The 18,613-nt window shown below is 33.7% G+C and overlaps 1 protein-coding gene and 1 pseudogene across 2 annotated transcripts in view; both read left to right on the plus strand.

Moving 5' to 3' along the window:
• Positions 1–18,613, plus strand: part of STXBP5L (syntaxin binding protein 5L) — a 362,740-nt gene that overhangs the window by 295,127 nt on the left and 49,000 nt on the right. The window contains exon 22 of one of the 2 annotated variants that reach the window (XM_027105973.1): positions 10,660–10,710. The exons of the other annotated variant lie outside the window; for it this stretch is intronic. Within the exon in view, the coding sequence (XP_026961774.1) occupies positions 10,660–10,710 (51 nt within the window). The remainder of the gene's footprint in view (positions 1–10,659; positions 10,711–18,613) is intronic. 2 annotated transcript variants of the gene reach the window in all.
• LOC113620218 (actin-related protein 2/3 complex subunit 1A pseudogene) lies at positions 10,749–15,841 on the plus strand (annotated as a pseudogene).

Here is an 18,613-nt window from a genome sequence, read left to right on the forward strand (position 1 = left end):
AAGACACTACATAATGATCAAGGAATAAATCCAAGAAGAAGATACCATTGTGAAGATTTATGCACCCAACATAGGAACATCTCAATATATAAGGCAAACACTAACAGCCATAAAAGGAGAAATTCACAATAACAATGGGGGACTTTAACACTCCACTTTCCTCATTAGAAAGATTGACAGACAGAAGATCAGTAAGGAAACACAGGCCTTAAATGACACATTAGACCAGATGGACTTAATTGAGATTTATAGACCACTCCATCCAAAAGCAAGAGAATACACATTCTTCTCAAGCACACATGGAACATTCTGAAGGATAGATCACATGCTAGGCCACAAAGTGAGCCTCGGAAAATTTAAGAAAACTGAAATCATATCAAGCATATTTTCGAACCACAACACTATGAGATTAGAAATCAACTACAAGAAAAAAAAAACTAAAAAAAACACAAATACTTGGAGGATAAACAATATGCTACTAAACAACCAATGGCTCACTGAAGAAATCAGAAAGGAAATAATACCTAGAGACAAATGAAAACAAAAGCACAATGATCTAAAAACCTATGGGATGCAGCAAAAGCAGTTCTAAGAGGAAAGTTTATAGCAATATAGTCTTACCACAGGAAACAAGAAAATCTCAAATAAACAAGTTAACCTTACAACTAAAGCAACTAGAGAAACAAGAAACAACAAAACCCAAAGTTAGTAGAAGGAAAGAAATCATAAAGCTCAGAGAGGAAATAAATGAAATAGAGACAAAGAAAACAATAGCAAAGATCAATGAAACTAAAATCTGGTTCTTTGAAAAGATAAACAATATTGATAAACCTTTAGCCAGAATCATCAAGAAAAAAAGAGAGCGGGATCAAATCAATAAAATTAGGAATGAAAAAGGAAAAGTTACAATGGACACCACAGAAATACAAAGCATCATAAGAGACCACTACAATCAACTCTATGCCAACAACATGGACAACCTACAAGAAATGGACAAATTCTTAGAAAGGTACAACCTTCCAAGACTGAACCAGGAAGAAATTGAAAATATGAACAGACCAATCACAATTACTGAAATTGAAACTGTGATTTAAAAACTCCCAACAGGGCTTTCCTGGTGGCGTAGTGGTTGAGAGTCTGCCTGCCAATGCAGTGGACACGGGTTTGTGCCCCGGTCCGGGAAGATCCCACGTGCTGTGGAGCAGCTGGGCCCGTGAGCCATGGCCGCTGAGCCTGCACATCCAGAGCCTGTGCTCCGCAACGGGAGAGGCCACAACAGTGAGAGGCCTGCATACCGAAAAAAACAATAATAATAAATAAATAATAAAAACTCCCAACAAAAGTCCACAACCAGATGGCTTCACAGGTGAATTCTATCAAACATTTAGAGAAGAGGTAACACCTATCCTTCTGAAACTCTTACAAAAAATTGCAGAGGAAGGAACACTACCAAACTCATTCTATGAGGCCACCATCACCCTGATACCAAAACCAGACAAAGATATCACACAAAAAAGAAAACTACAGATCAATATTGCTGATGAACATAGATGCAAAAATTCTCAACAAAGTACTAGCAAACCGAATCCAACAATACAATAAAAAGATCATACACCATGATCAAGTGGGATTTATCCCAGGGATGCAAAGATTCTTCAATATCTGCAAATCAATGTGATACACCACATCAACAGATTGAAGAATATAAGCCATATAATCATCTCAATAGATGCAGAAAAAGCTTTTCACAAAATTCAACACTGATTTATGGTAAAAGCTCTCCAGAAAGTGGGCACACAGGCAACATACCTCAACATAATAAAGGCCATATATGACAAACCTACAGATAACATCATACTCAATGGTGAAAAGCTGAAAGCATTTCCTCTAAGAACAGGAACAAGACAAGGATGTCCACTGTTGCCACTTTTATTAAACATAGTTTTGGAAGTCCTAGCCATGGCAGTCAGAGAAGAAAAAGAAATAAAAAGAATACAAATTGGAAAAGAAGTAAAACTGTCACTGTTTGCAGATGACATGATAGTATACATAGAAAATCCTAAAGATGCTACCAGAAAACTACTAGATCTCATCAATGAATTTGGTAGTTGCAGGATACAAAATTTATACACAGAAATCTGTTGCATTTCTATACACTAACAACGCAAGATCAGAAAGAGAAATTAAGGAAACAATCCCATTTACCATTGCATCAAAAAGAATAAAATAACTAGGAATAAACCTACCTAAGGAAGCAAAAGACTTGTACTCTGACAACTATAAGATGCTAATGAAAGAAATCAAAGATGACACAAACAGGATGAAAAGATATACCATGTTCTTGGATTGGAAGAATCAATATTGTCAAAATGACCATACTACAGCTTCAGTGCAATCTCTATCAAATTACCAATGGCATTTTTCACAGAACTAGAATTAAAAATTTCACAATTTGTATGGAGACACAAAAGACCATGAATAGCCAAAGCAATCTTGAGAAAGAAAAATGGAGCTGGAAGAATCAGGCTCCCTGGCTTCAGACTATACTACAAAGCTACAGCCATCAAAACAGTATGGAACTGGCACAAAAACAGAAATATAGATCAGTGAAACAGATAGAAAGCCTAGAAATAAACCCAGCACCTATGGTCAATTAATCTATGACAAAGGAGGCAAGACTATACAATGGATAAAAGACAGTCTCTTCAATAAATTGTGCTGGGAAAACTGGACAGCTACATGTACAAGAATGAAATTAGAACATTCTTTAACACCATACACAAAAATAAACTCAAAATGGATTAAAGACCTATATATAAGGCCTGATACTATAAAACTCTTAGAGGAAAACAATTGAAGAACACTTTTTGACATAAATCACAGCAATATATTTTCAATCCATCTCCTAGCATAATGGAAATAAAAACAAAAATAAATGGGAACTAATTAAAGTCAAAAGCTTTTGCACAGCAAAGGAAACCATAAGCAAGATGAAAAGACAACCCTCAGAATGGGAGAAAATATTTGCAAACGAAGCAACTGACAAGGGATTAATCTCCAAAATCTAAAAACAGCTCATGCAGCTCAATACCAAAAAAACGAACACCCCAATAAAAAAAATGGCCATAAGACCTAAATAGACATTTCTCCAAAGAAGACATTCAGATGGCCAAGAGGCACATAAAAAGATGCTCAACACTGCTAATTATTAGAGAAATGCAAATCAAATTACAATGAGATAGTACTGCCCACCAGTCAGAGCAGCCATCATTAAAAAGGCTACAAACAATAAATGCTGGAGAGGGTGTGGAGAAAAGGAAATCCTCCTACACTGTTGGTGGGAATGTAAATTGGTATAGCCACTATGGAGGACAGTATGGAGGTTCCTTTACAAACTAAAACTAGAGCTACCATATGACCCAGCAATCCCACTCCTGGGCATATACCTGGAGAAAACCATGGTTTGAAAGGATACATGCACCCCAATGTTCATTGCAGCACTGTTTACAATAGCCAAGGCATGGAAGCAACCTAAATGTCCATTGACAGATAAATGGATAAAGAAGCTGTGATACATTTATACAATGGAATGTTACTCAGCCATTAAAAAGAATGAAACAACGCCCTTTGCAGCAACGTGGATGGACCTGGAGCTTATCACAGTAAGTGAAGTAAGTCATACAGAGAAATACAATTATCATATGATACCACTTTTATGTGGAATCTAAAAAAATGATATAAATTTATTTACAAAACAGAAACAGACTCACAGAGTTGGAGGATGGACTTGTGGTTGCCGGGGTGGAGGAATGGGAGGGGATGGATTGGGAGTTTGAGATTGACATATACACACTACTATGTGTTGAACAGATGGCCAACGGGGACCTGCTATGTAGTGAAGGGAGCTCTGTTCAATATTCTGTGGTGGCCTAGATGGGAAAGGAATTTGAAAAAGAATAAATACACGTACATGTATGGCTGAGTCACTTTGCTGTACACTGAGGCTGATGCATCATTGTTAATCAACTATACCCCAATATAAAATAAAATTTTTTTAAAAGAGCTGGAAAGGGCTTCCCTGGTGGCGCAGTGATTGAGAGTCTGCCTGCCAATGCAGGGGACACAGGTTCATGCCCCAGTCCAGGAAGATCCCACATGCTGCGGAGCAGCTGAGCCCATGAGCCATGGCCGCTGAGCCTGCGTGTCCGGAGCCTGTGATCGGCAACGGGAGAGGACACAAAAGTGAGAGGCCCGCGTACCGCAAAAAAAAAAAAAAAAAAAAGCTGGAAAAAAAAAACCCAAGCAATTATGACATCCAAGCAGAGAGAAGTTGCTAAATTATAAAGAGACAATGTTTTAACAAAAAAATTAAAAAGAACTTAGATATATTTTTCATGAAACATCAGAAACACTGTTTACCATTTAAGTTCCAGGAAAAACTGGTTTTGAAAGTAGTTTTTATAATTTATATAATCAAATTATCACAATCTGAATTTATTAAACCTTGTTTGCTAAAAACAGTAATCAACATTGTTATAGTACTTTAAAGTACTCAAGGTATTTTTCATGAGTATTATCATATTTAGTTCTATAGCAACCCTGTAAGGTTGGTATAGTTCTCATTTTATATGAGTGGAGAATTATGGCTAAGAAAAATAATTCTATAACTTGCCCAAGTTTATCGTGCTAGTACATGGCTTAGCTGGAACCAACCTAATCTTTAGACCTCAAGTTCCTCTCACTCCACAAATTACTTGACCTCCTTTTGTATGCTTTCAAAAAGGTGTGTTGAAGAACCTAGTTCTCCCTAGGAGTTTATAATTCAAGATAGACAAGAACAGAAATAAAGTTTCATAATCAGTTAACATTTGCTCATATGGAGCTTATCATATGACACTAACATTTGCTCATATGACACTAAGAAAAAGTCACTGATTCACTAACATCATTTAGATAGAAATGTAATACATATTTTCAGGTGGCAAGAAAGCTAGAGTCATGACATTAAAATTTTGTATGCTGGGGCAAATTCTAATAAATATACCTCTTTGCCTGGCTATATCATAACCACTTATAAAAAAATGGGGGGTGGGAAATGGCAACAAAATTAGAGGTGTATAGGTCTTTCAGGACTCCACCATGGCACGGTAACTCCAAAATATTTTTATGTGTGTGTTTTTTAACTACACTTGCACATATATATATGTATATGTATATATGCATATATATGTATATTTATATATGTGTATATATATATACACATACATACACACACACACACACACACACACACACACACACACCCCCCAGGTGTTTTTGTCCTATCTTCGTTTCCAGCATAGGGAAGATAGAGACAAATGAAATTAATTAACTGACTGGTTGGAATATAGTAATGAATCAATAGATAGATAAACTTTACAAACATTTTAATCTAAACAACTTTTTATTTTAATTTAGTGTTAGGTTTATTTATTTTATAGAAGATGTCTAGGATACATAGGTATCTTCTATGTCAGGAAGATTGTATTGCTTAGTGCAAAGGGCATAGCTTTGGAGTCTTATAAATTTGACCTTACCCTACCTCTTTCTACCATTATAACTTTAGCCAAGTTTCTTAATCTTAACTGTGTGCTAGTGACCAGAACAGAGATTCTCAATAATATACAATAGTGGTTATATTATAAAAGCAATGATGAACTCCCATGGCCTAAAGAGACTAAACTTGTTCTCCTTGACCATTCTAAATTTCCAATTAATAGTTGTAGCTTAGGCTTAAAGTAGAAATCCTTCATGGGAAATCAAAAAGTCAATCCAGTTGTTTCTAATCAACAAACAGCTTATCAAAGATTTGAGTTAGAAACTTCTAACCTAGCTTTTTATGATATTTCCCATTAAAGTAGTAGCCATATTCAGACTGATTGAGGGTTCATCTCTGTTGCTAAAATTTTGATTCAAATGTGGAACCAAGGATCTGAATAAAAAATTATTTGAAGCCAATACGACATTCCTCTGATAAGCCAGGCTGCACTCATTATTTACTTTAAATTGAATCAGGACTTAGGAAAAAGGCATATGAATATACAGGCAATGATACAGTCAAGATATACTGAAGCCTCCTAGGCAAAACCCTGTTGTAATACCTGAACTTCTGTTTATATTTAGGGCTGAGCATATGACCCCATTCTGGCATAAGCTATGGTAAACCATCACAGTACCATGTCTCATTACTGTAAATGAACCTGAATTTGGGAGGCAGATAATCTAGGAGTAGAGATGAATAGTTTTGCAAAGGTTTATAATCTGGTCCTATTGTAGCGCTTGGCTGTCACCAAATCTTTAGGCCTGAATTTATAAATATTAATATGTATTTTGCCATCAGCTAATCCTTTTACTCATTTGCATCATCTTTGGTCTCTTACGACATCCTACCTAACAATTTCTAGGTGATTCATAAGGTGATAGATATGGTTAGGTAAGTGAATAAAACTATCTGTGGGGATGCTTCAAATTTTTTAAAACTCAGATTTAGTGGCATGTAATTTACATTAGAATAAAATTCACCTTTTTAAATGTACAGTTATTCATTTTCTTTCCTTTGTTTTTATTTTCAAAAATGTAAGCCACAACATGTTAAGGTAGCAAGAATTTCCTGACAATTTTCCCAGAATCTAACAGGACTAGGATAATAAGAAATCAAACTGTTCTAATACTTGCTGCAGCAATATTCCCTGCCCCGCAGCTGGATTACAGTATGGTACTGTTTTCTGTATTACTGTCTGTGAGCCAAGACAGGCAGCTTTTCAAGGTGTTGAGGGATTGTGCAGAGGAAAGAAATAATGGTACCATATGCAACTGGAGGCATTATCAAACGTGCTGTATTTAATACTAGACACTAGATTGCAAAAAGGACATGTTGTCTGGGTAAGTCATTTTTGATACAGAATACCACAGAATGACAAGCTTTCTTGCCAACTAAGTTTAATAATGAATATAATACCTAATATTATTTACCACACCATGTTAAGTAGTTTACACATATTTCTTTAATACTGACAAGATCCCTTTGAAGTAGGGACTAATTATCAAACCCATTCTACAAAGGAAGAGAAACAGTCATCCTGAGATTTAAGTAACTACCAGACCAGGGTCACTCAGCTGGCAAATGTTTGAGTTATGGTTTGACTTCAGCTATGGTTTTGATCACTGGGCTTCATTTCGCCAGACCCTAGGAAACTCACCTTGGAGAAAAGCAGAAGTCTTTGTGGAGCTTTACAGAAGGGAAAAAACATATCTGTTCTCTTCTAATAGGAGCATTACTATCCTTGTAACTATCAACTTCTCTTCCTCTTTAGAAAATGGAAGATCAAAGACAGATACGAAAAAAATTGCTCAAAAGGAACTAAAAAAGTACCTGTTAACTTTATATATATATATATATATATATATATATAATCATAATCACCTTAAAATGCTCAGCAGCATAATATCTACATCAAACTTAACAACTAAGGACAACATGGCATCTCTTTAATGGAAAATCTGAGATGTATCACAGGATGTACTTTTTTGTGGAAGGGTCTTGAGTGAAAGTCCCATAGGTTGGTTAAAGTTTATAAAACAGTAAAACATGATTTCTCAAAATGTGATCTATCTGCCAACCTCTTTTATTAGTATTACCTGCAACACTTATTAAAATACAGATTCCTGCTGACCAAATGAGAGTACCTAGAGATGGCCCGTAATGCTTTAAGAACTGGCATATGAGAGCAAAAATGAGTTACTTCTTTTTTTTTTTTTAATTGTGCCAGAGGTTAGAACTGGAACAAAGTAGTAAATGGTAAAGGAAAGTAGTTTGAGCTCAAATGGAAGGAAATTTTGTAGCAATTATAGCAACCCAAAATTGGATTTTTTTATACTTTGAAGGTTTCTATCACAAACAGGTATGATGTCAAGAATGTTGTAAGAGAATACTTATATTGAGTAGGATATTGGACTATGTGACCTTAAAGATTCCTTTGAGCCAGGATTCTCCACCTCTCTTAGTGCAGTGTGCTAAGACAATGAGTAATGTGAAGTTTCTATTTCCCATTTTCTCCTCTTTGGCTAACAATATGAAATGATAGTGGTATGTATGCTTTTGCTAGGTAACAGTAAAAATGAAGAAATTCAGAGAGCTGCATTCCCAAGGGCACATTGCACAGGTTAATATGTACTGTTTTCATTCAGTTTATTTCCAGGACTACTTGCCTCTTATTCCCTCTTGCCAACCCAAATTCCTCAAATGTTAATGTGTAACATATTCTTGTACCACTTGAAACATGCTTTCTGTCTGTTTAGGCCTCTTCAGAATAACCCTTCACCCCTACCTTCCGACTTTACTGTTTTTTTTTTAAACTTTCATTCAGCAAACACTTATTGTACATCTATTCTATGCCAATAATTAATTAGGTATTGGGAATATAATCCCCATCCCTAGAGAACGCAAAGTTTCAGTATTTTAGTCGATAGTAGACAGAGTAAAAAAAAATCAAGTATAATAAAATGTGTTATAAAAGATGTGTACAAGGTGCTATGAAAGTTAAGATAATGGCACCAAATGAAGCCTTAAGGCTGAGGCTGCCTTCGAGGAGGTGGTGATTTTTCAGCTGTCTTAAAGGATGAGTATGAGTTTACTAGTAGCTGGACAAGTGAAGATTTTTCTGTGCATAAATAACAGACACCTGTTATTAACATTGTTATTAAAGAAGTTTGTCAATCAATCCCACCATCTAATTGCTCCCTTTTCCTCCCCCATTTATACAATTGAGGTTGGGGTTTGTTACGGGCCCCCAATTTTTAGGTAGGAAGCAGTCTACAGGAAGCCAAGAAGGTTGGTGGTGAAGTGGAAGGGGTATCCCAAAAAGTGGAGATTTGAGAGCCAGAGTAAATTAGGTACTAGACTAATAGAAAGGAACTGTTTGACTTCTTTCTGAAAGCATCTTTATAATCCATTTTTGAATTTATACTATATAGATATATTAAAATACCCTATTTAAAAACAAAATAGAAACAATTAAAAAGAAATTCTGAAACAAATCCTTACATTATAAAGAATTAGTTCCTATTTTAAAAATTAAGTGAAAGATTTAAAATAGTAACATCCCACTTCCTCAGTCTATCTGAATTGTGAATCAATTTACAAAATATACTTTATTTGCAACCTGTTCTGGCATAATTATTACATATATTTATTTAGTTTGACATATTTTTATATAAATACAATCTTTTTGTTGTGCTGCTGATTCTAAACCCAAATTGCTCAAATTTGATTTGATTTCTCCTTAATAGAATTATTTAATATCTTTTTTATAGAGACAACTGCCTGTTGCTATTATTTTTATTAGAATGATAATGCTTAGATTTCCTTTAATAAGTAGTTTAGCATGGCATATTGTAGTCAGCAAGCTACAGCCCACAGGCCAAATCCAGTTTGCAACCTATTTTGGTATGACTTGTGAATTAAGAATGGGTTTTTTAAATGGTTGGAAAAAAATCAAAAGATGAGTAATATTTCATGACACACAAAAAGTATATTCAGGTTTCTATTATATTTAGGTTTTATAAAATATATTCCAATAATTCCAGCTGAAATATTAGAGATACTATCAAACATGTTATTTGACAGATGGGAAGATTAAGCTGAAAATTGATGAAGGGATTTTTATAAAACTTTTTCAAAGTTTTTTAATTAGGTGGTAACAATTCAGAAATTTGTGACTCATGTTTTCTGATTTTAAATTGAGTATTCTTTCTACTGTATCATACTGCATCTTTATTTTAAAATATCTTTCCTAATTGTAAAGAAAATCACTCATTAGAAGGTATAAATTAATTGATAGTATCAATTTGAGTCTTAATAAAGTATTAACTGACAGAAAATATTTCTAACATGATTTCCCCAATGCAATTTCTTTCTATTATAACATTCCAGTTAAATATTTTATGAGATGCCCAATGTAAAATTTTTATTAACAGATAATGAGGCAAATTTTCAATAAATTGTAGGAGTTTTCTTGGTTTATTCAAACATTTTATGACAGCTTGATTTATAATAATATAATTAAATTTATTTTCAAATATTTTTTATTTAAGATTTTTTTATCTATTGAATTTAACATTGTAGTATTCAATATATAAGTCATTTCACCTGCCATAGGTATGGTAAAGTTTCCTTCACTATATCATACACATCTATAATAGAATTTTCTTTCTATTTCAAAAAATGCTTACAGAGTTAATCAGTTTTCCCCCTTACCATTGTTATTTATGATCTGAACTTATACATTTGTTGCAGTACTTCTTTATCTATCAGATTTATCTGGAATTGATTTTTGGTTCTTTCCAAAATAAGAAATCACTTCTCATGCTACATGTGAAAAAAACTATGCAAAGATGCACTTAATTATTTACTGTAATAACAATTGCTTTTCTCATGTTTCTGTTTGCGTATTATTTATTCCTGAATGACAACAAACTAACACTGAACAATATTTCTGCTTCCATAATGCTCACTAAATGTAACGTTCACAATACTTATACTGTAAAACATACTGTTCCCTCACACTCCTCTTTAATCTTATATAATTAACAACTGCCTTTTTCCTTTTTCTGTTGTTTCAGTTAAAGGATCAAGAAAGTTAAGTCTGCCAACAGATCTTAAGGCTGATCTTGGTACGGTAGGCAAAAGCCAACAATTTTAAGTTTTCTTACATTCATTTGGCTGAACATTTTAACCAACCAGTCCATGAATAACAAGTTTCCTAGATGGCAGTGTTTAATGGCTTTCCAAAAAGCCTTTCTTAAAAATCACCATACAGTTCTGTTGGCAGCATTCAACATTTTGTTTGTTAATCATTTTACAAAATTATGTTTCATAAATCATTACACACCAAGGTATATAATGTTTTCGGGTTTTTGTTTTTTATCATGAGAATGGTTTTAAACATTAACTAGTCATGCATATGGACCCTTGTGACTGTAACCATGTAAATGAACATCACTTTTTCTGGAACTATTTTTCCCATTTTGTATATTAATATCATTTAGAATTAATGCTATTTAACAACAACAACAACAAAGTCTGATACATAAAAGAATAGAGTTCTCTCCATTTAAGAAAGTTATAGAAGATTTTATTCACTTTTAGTTTATTTTTTGTGGTGGTTAAGGGCTTATTCATAATTCTAGCTCTGAAATAAACAGGCTTTCATAAATTTTTCTTTCAGAACTTTTATCTGCTTGTGCCAAGAGTTTTTTTTTCTGAAATTTAATTGAATTACTTTTATTTTCATCTCCTTTATTCTGACTTAAAGTCATAGCATTAAATCCTACTAATGTCATGGTTGAAATAAGAAAAATACAATAATTAGTCTTTGCATTATTTTTTAGTGTACAAAGCTGTTTCACATACATTATTTTATTTGACTTTCTTAGCAACTCTTTAAGATAGTTATTATTGTTCCCAGTCTTTTTTTTCAGAGTAGAAACTGAGGTTATATTGTTAATAAATTGTAGAATTAAGATTTTAACCTAGATCACAGAACGTAATACCCAAAGTTTATGGAGCATATTCACATACCTCATCTCGTATCTAAATTAAATAACTTTTAGTCAAATAGTTTGTTACATTCAAAATCTGATTACATATCATCTTAGACGAATTTGATTATATTGGACAATTATGTTATTGTATTTTTAAATGCAAAGCACTAACATATTTAGTATTATTATTAGTTTAATATTAACAAAATTGTTTTGAAGTTAATTAGTATTTTGCCAATGTACTTGATGTCAGAGGAAGAATCAACATTCTAGTTCCATTTATTGACCTGCTACTACATGTCAGACATTATGCTACATAATTTGTACAAATTATCCGAGATAGATCAGTAATATTGTTCCCACTTTACAAATAAATTAAGGCTATGAAAAATTCAAATTTGTCTAAGGTCATACAACTATAGCAAAACTGAATTTAAATCAGGTATATATCATTGCAAAACTTATAATCTTATAATTACCTATCATTTTGTATAGCATGTACTGTGACAAATGTCAAATGAAGACTAAAGAATGAGAATGCTTTTCTCTAGAAAAATATGCATTCTGATATTTATTCACATAATTTCCACATATCATAATTTCTTTCCTAGAATGTTGAAAAGGAATAATAAAAAAAAATAGAAGATTCTCAGCCCACTTCCATATTTATTGGAAGTAGCAAAGAAAGCTCTTAGTTTTAATTCTAATCTGGAGGTCAGTTAGGCATGATTGTTATTAATAAACATATTAATAAACAATTCCTAAAACTGTCAGTCGCCAATTATCTCCTTCCCAGTTGCTTCATTCTATTTTTACACATACTTTAGACACAGATGATTATGAAAACTCACATATATAAAAGATAAAATAGTCAAGTGCTTATCACTTTACTAAAGGATTTTTTGCAATTAAAAGTATTCACAATAAAATTTCATTAAATCCCTATTTCTAAGTATGTTGTCAATGTAATTTCATTTTTAAAACTTGTTTCCCACAAATCTCCAGAAAAAAAATTGTAAGGATTCTGAAAGAGGATAAATGTCTTTATGTATGTAAATTCTTCCAGTGTAAAACTTTGCTGTAAAATATATCCTGGGTTGCTTGTAACATGGTTTCAGGAAGAATATTCTCCAGTGGTGTATAACCCTTTAGTGAAGGAGGAAAATGTGTAAGAAGCTATTGTAGTACACCAAATAAGGACCAAAGTAGGATAACAACAGTGAAAATGAAGAGGTGTTACCATGGGAGACTTTACAACTGGGATTGGGAACAGTGAGGGAACAGGGCTGGTAAGGCATAAGGAAATAGGGGGAGTCAAGGATGACCACAGAGTGCAGAAAATGGAGAATACCATTCTCATGGAGAATACCTGGTTTAAGAGGAAAGGAAAATGAGTTTGAGTTGCTCAGGGACATTCATGTTAACCACTCAGTGAGCAATTAGAAATGTAGGACTGTTTACCATATAGCACAAGGAACAATATTCAAAATCTTACAATAACCTATAATGAAAAATAATCTGAAAAAAAATATGTATATATCATTTTGCTGTACACCTAAAACTAACACAAATTGTAAGTCAACTATACTTCAATTAAAAAAATAAGGAAAAAAAAGAAATGTAGGGCTAGAGTGTAGAGGGGAAATCTCAAGCCCAAAGTAATAGATAACAGTCATCTGTGTAAAGGTGTTAGTGACTGTGTATATGAGCTGTTCACTGAAGACAAAGGAAAGATGACAACGTGTTGGAGAGCTTTGGGTACTAATGTAATAACTTCTTTGTTACAAAAATCCTTATCTGGAGTGGCAGTATAACAGTAAAAGTAAAATAATAGTAATAACAGTAAAAACCTCATACGTTGGACAGTTATGCAATTAGAACCCTCAAGTTGTTAGCCTTTTATGAAGTAGTTACCAGAATCATGGTAAATTGCTTTATTCCCTAACATTTTAACATTCAGTGAAAAACTATCTTGTTTCTCAATTTTTAACAAAAAATACAGACATTTCTCTTTCTTAATAAAGACTTTGAATTAATGACCTAAAAATGAATTGATAATTCAAACCCTGAATGCACATAATCCAGGGGCTGGCACAACGTTATGAATATAGTGTTATATATGCATTATAGAATACTGTAAATGAAACACAGGCCCCCGTGAACCCTTAAAAATATCTACTACAGGATGGCCTCCAGCCAATGAAAAGATGCGTGGAGAGGCCATGGTCAAAGGACAAGTACTGATAATTTAATTTATTTAATTGTAAAACTAAAGTTAAATGACAGTGGCAAATATTATTATAAAATAAAATGTAAACATAAAATCCATAATGATATAGAAATACCTTAACTTTTATTTTTTCGAGAGGGAAAAGAGAGGTTAAAGTTGCTAACAAGAGTTAGTATTTCTATAGCTAAGTGTGGTGGTTAATCGGTAATGAACTGAGAGCAAAGATAAGCAGAGGAAGAGGAATTATACTTAATTTCACCTTTCACAAGGGGAAATAAATTGACATTATGCATATATAGCAATTCAAGAAGAATTAAAATTATATCTTCAAGATAACCACTAAAAAAATTAATACCCCAAATAAATCAGGCAAAGGATAATACATATAAAAAAGAAAATAAGAAAATACAGGCCATATAGTGAAAGAAGCTACAGAAACTAGAGAAGGAAAAAGAAGAAGGAAGAGGAAGAAGGGGGGAAGAGGAGGAGGAGAAGGAAGAGGAAGATGAAATAATCTACATAAAACTTGCAGAATGGAACACAGCCTGTTCCTGTTGACTGACCAGAGTCTTCAAATTCTACACTCTGAGCCTGTCAGGACTGCCCTGACCCCAGCTTTCTAACCTTTAAAAACACCAAAAATATTGTCCCTGAAACAATTTTTACTGGAGCCATTTGCCGTGCCATACTCAGATTGCCCTTAGCCACAATACCCACAAAGTTCCCACCTATAAGAGGAATGGGAGCCAGTGGGTGAAACCTCATGCACTCCAGGAGCACAGTGGAGACATCACAGGTAGGGATAGAGCTCTCGAGCATGATCACACTGTCCTTTGCAGGAGTTGGAAAGATGGGGTTTGGACGCTAACCCTGGTAACCTTGAGAATTAATCATGCAGCCACTTTTGTGAAGTGGTCCCCTCTAAAGAACAAATTTGCTGTGGAGAGTGAAAAACAATTCATTTCTGTCTGTCACTTGGATATAAAAATGACGAGTGGGTAAGCAAGCACATTAAAAAGCCAGTTCATTCACTGTCCTTAGTTTGGACCGGTATCTCCGTGTTTTGCTGACAGCAGGATCATGTGACTTCAAATGCAGAGTGCTTCTACATACAATTAAAAAGTGGATGAAAAGCCAACCAGCATGCCATGGAGCAGCAAGATGCATTTTGGTTAACTGATGTCACAGTTTGGTGGCACTGGAGGCTGGGTCCCTGGTTCAACTTCTCTACCACTGGGAGCCTGAGTAAGCACCACATGCAGTCCTGATGTCTCAAATAGTGTTCAGGTTGCAATCTGAAAACAGAGTTCCTGTCACTCCTGAGTGTATTATTTGTCTCAGAGAACAGTGGTGTTGTAGCTCCTGGCCAAGAATGCTGCCCAGTGCTTTTTAACTAAGATGACCATGGCTGCTTGACCTTAGTCTCCAAACTAGACTTTCCAAAACACAGCATGCAGCACATGTTAGCCATGGAACACTTCCACAACATAGACAAGAGTCACAATCAAGGACCATAATACAGCCTCAGAGATGGTACACCAGAATAGCATCACTCAAGTACCTATTTGCAAGATAGACAAGCAAGATGATCAGAAATTTTGCCCTATAGGAATCAATGGAGCCATGATGATTTGGGATTTCAAGACCTTAGAGTCCTCCACCCAGGGCCTTCAACTAATATGAAGCTGAGTGAACCTCTATGATCTAGCATGACAGACTACAACTGACTGCAGCTCTGTTTGTAACTTGCAAGATGGTGAGGAAAGCCAACCACAAGGAAACACTAAAAATGCATATGCCGATATCATTTGAGTGTTGTTTGAATATAACTGGTGAAAATGTTGGATTTTTAAACAGTCTTTTAAAGTTTTTAATCTATTTTTTTGTACGTTTGGTTTTTGGCTGTTTCATTCCATTCTAGACCAAAGCTTCTCTTTAAGCAGTTCATTATGGAAAATTGTCACATTAACTTAAGAAGGGGGTTAGTATGTAAATTGTCTCCCAGAAAATTAAGTAAAAATACTAAATGTGTTTTTTTAAATGACAGAACTATAATGAAATGTCTCTGTCAATAGACATAAAAAGTGAATTACTTTACTTACAAGAAAAAGGCTTTCAGCATGTATAGCAAAACAAAATTCACAAGAGAGACATCTAAAGCAAAGTGATTCAAAGGCTAGTAGTAGGACATATAAGACAACTACTAGCAAAAATAAAACAGGAATTATGATGTTAATATCAGCTGAGTTCAAGGCAAAATACATTAAATTAGAAAAGTGCTGATATTTATAGTGCAGAAATGTACCATCTACAATGAAACTGTTTACAAATTTTAATAAACCAAATAATGTAGGATAATAATTACATTTCTTACAGTTCTTGATGTACAAGAAACATTAAACAGAAATGTGATAACCATAAGAGATTCTAACATAATTTAATGACAACTCAAGGAGGCAAAAAGTAAGAAAAACCATATGGGAACAAAGAAACATAATTTACTTGGAAGATTTATTTAATATATCCTGAGCTTTATACCTTGAAAATGTGTTATAATTTCAAGTGCCCACTGAAAAACTTATAAAAGTTAAACCAATGTTAAAACCACAAAGAAGACCTTAATATGTAAAAGTAGAATCTTACAAACCACATTTTTAAATCAAATTAATGACCTAAGAAATTAAAGCAAAAAAACAGAGAAAACAACAACAACCCCTACCACCTGCATGATTTTAAAACCCTCAAACAATTCTTGGGCCTGGTTTCTGACTTACTAGGTGAGTAGCTAGCTAGCTCTTTTTTCTTTTTCTTTTTCTTTTTTTTTTTTTTTTTTTGGCTGTGCCGTGCATTTTACAGGATCTCAGTTCCCTGACCAAGGATCGAACCCAGGCCCACAGCAGTGAAAGCACCAAGTCATGACCACTGGACCGACAGGATTTCCCACTAGCTTTTTTTTCATAGCTCCTGCAATATCATGGATCAAGAACTCTGAAAATTATAGACTTAAAGATCTGGAAACTAGTGGAAAGCAACTATAAAACTACTTACCCAGAGTAGAGAACAAAGAAGGGGGAGCTGGAGAAAAAATTCCAGACTACATAAAAAAAAATCTCGTGCTAAAAGAGACAAAAGTTAAGTACTACAATAGTTCATTCTATATGAAATTAATTTTATTAAAAGAATAACAAAGACTTATTTTAAAGACTTTTAGGATACTCAAAGGGAGCAATGAAACAATTTTTTAGAAGATTATGAAGCTAAAACAAGCACAAATGAAAAAGCCAATTAAGAATTGGATAACAATGGATGAACAAATAGAGACTATTAATAAAGAAATAGAAATTATAAAAAGGAACTAAGTAGAAATTCTGGAGCTAAAAATTACAAAGGCTAAAGTGAAAAATTCACCAGAAAGGTTTAACAGCAGATTTGAGCTGGCAGAAGAAAGTGGCCAATTGAAATTATCAACTCAGAGGAGCAAAAAAATATGAAAGAAAATGAACAAAGGTTCAGTGACTTGTGAGACACCATTGAGTATGCCAGTATATTATGGGAGTACCAGAAGAAGAGAAGGAGAAAAAAGGGAAGAAAGAATATTTGAGGAAATGGCTGAAAACATCCCAAACTTGAGGAAAGATGTGAATCTCTACAGCCAAGAAAGTCAATGAGCTCCAAATGTGAAAAACTCAAAGAGACCCACACTGGGACACATTACAATCAAACTTTACACAGAGAATCTTAAAAGCAGCAAGAGAGAAGCGACTCATCATGTATAAGGGCTCCTCAATAAGATTAAAAGCCAGTTGCACATCAGAAACCATAAAAGCCAAAATGCAGTAAAATGACATATTTAAAGTGCTGAAAGAAAAGAAAAATGTCGACAAAGAATTCTATAACTGGCAAAATTTTCCTTCAAAACTGAAAGAGAAATTAAGACATTCCCAGATAAACAAAAGCAAAGAGAGTTTATCACTAGTAGACCCCCCCCCCCCCCCACACACACACACAAGAAATACTAACGGGAGTCTGCCGGCTGAAGTGAAAAGACACTAGACGGTAACTTGAAGCCATTTAAGGAAATAAAGAACACTGGTAAAGGTAACTAAATAGGCAGATACAAAAGCCAGTATTATTATATTTTTCTTAACCCCTCTATTTTGTTTCCTACATGACTTAAGAGACAAATGTATAAAACTGTTATAAATCTTTTTTAATGGGCATGCAATGTATAAAGATACTAAGGCAACAACAACATAAGGGGAGGTGAGGGAGCTCTATAAGAGCTGAGTTTTGTATGCTATTGAAGCTAAGTTGGTATCAATTCAAAATAGATTGTTATAAATTTATGATGTTAATTATAATCACCAGAATAACCATTTGAAAATAACTAAAAAATACACAGAAAAGGAAATGTGGAGGGATAAAAAAGGTATATTAGAAAAAAAAATGAATCAAAAAAGAAGGCAGTATTGGAGCAATTCAGAAAGATATTTTTTGAAAACAAATATAAAAATGGCAGAAGTGCTTCTTTATTAGTAATTATTTTTTTAAAGTAATTACTTTAAATGGATTAAACTCACCATTTAAAAGTCAAATTGGCAGACTAAAAAGTATATAAGATCCAACTATACAAGAGACTCATTTTAGATTAAAAAAACAAATATATTAAAATTAAAATGATAGAAAATGATATTCCATGCAAATAGTAAACAAAGCTTGGGTGGCAATATTAATACTAACAAAGTAGACTTTAAGTCAAAAACTAACAAAGAAGGACATTATATATTGATAAAGGCATCAATT

Source organism: Aethalodelphis obliquidens, unplaced genomic scaffold (assembly GCF_003676395.1).
Source record: "Aethalodelphis obliquidens isolate GAN/ISIS:26980383/991018 unplaced genomic scaffold, ASM367639v1 scaffold1, whole genome shotgun sequence".
Classification (NCBI taxonomy): Eukaryota; Metazoa; Chordata; class Mammalia; order Artiodactyla; family Delphinidae; genus Aethalodelphis; species Aethalodelphis obliquidens.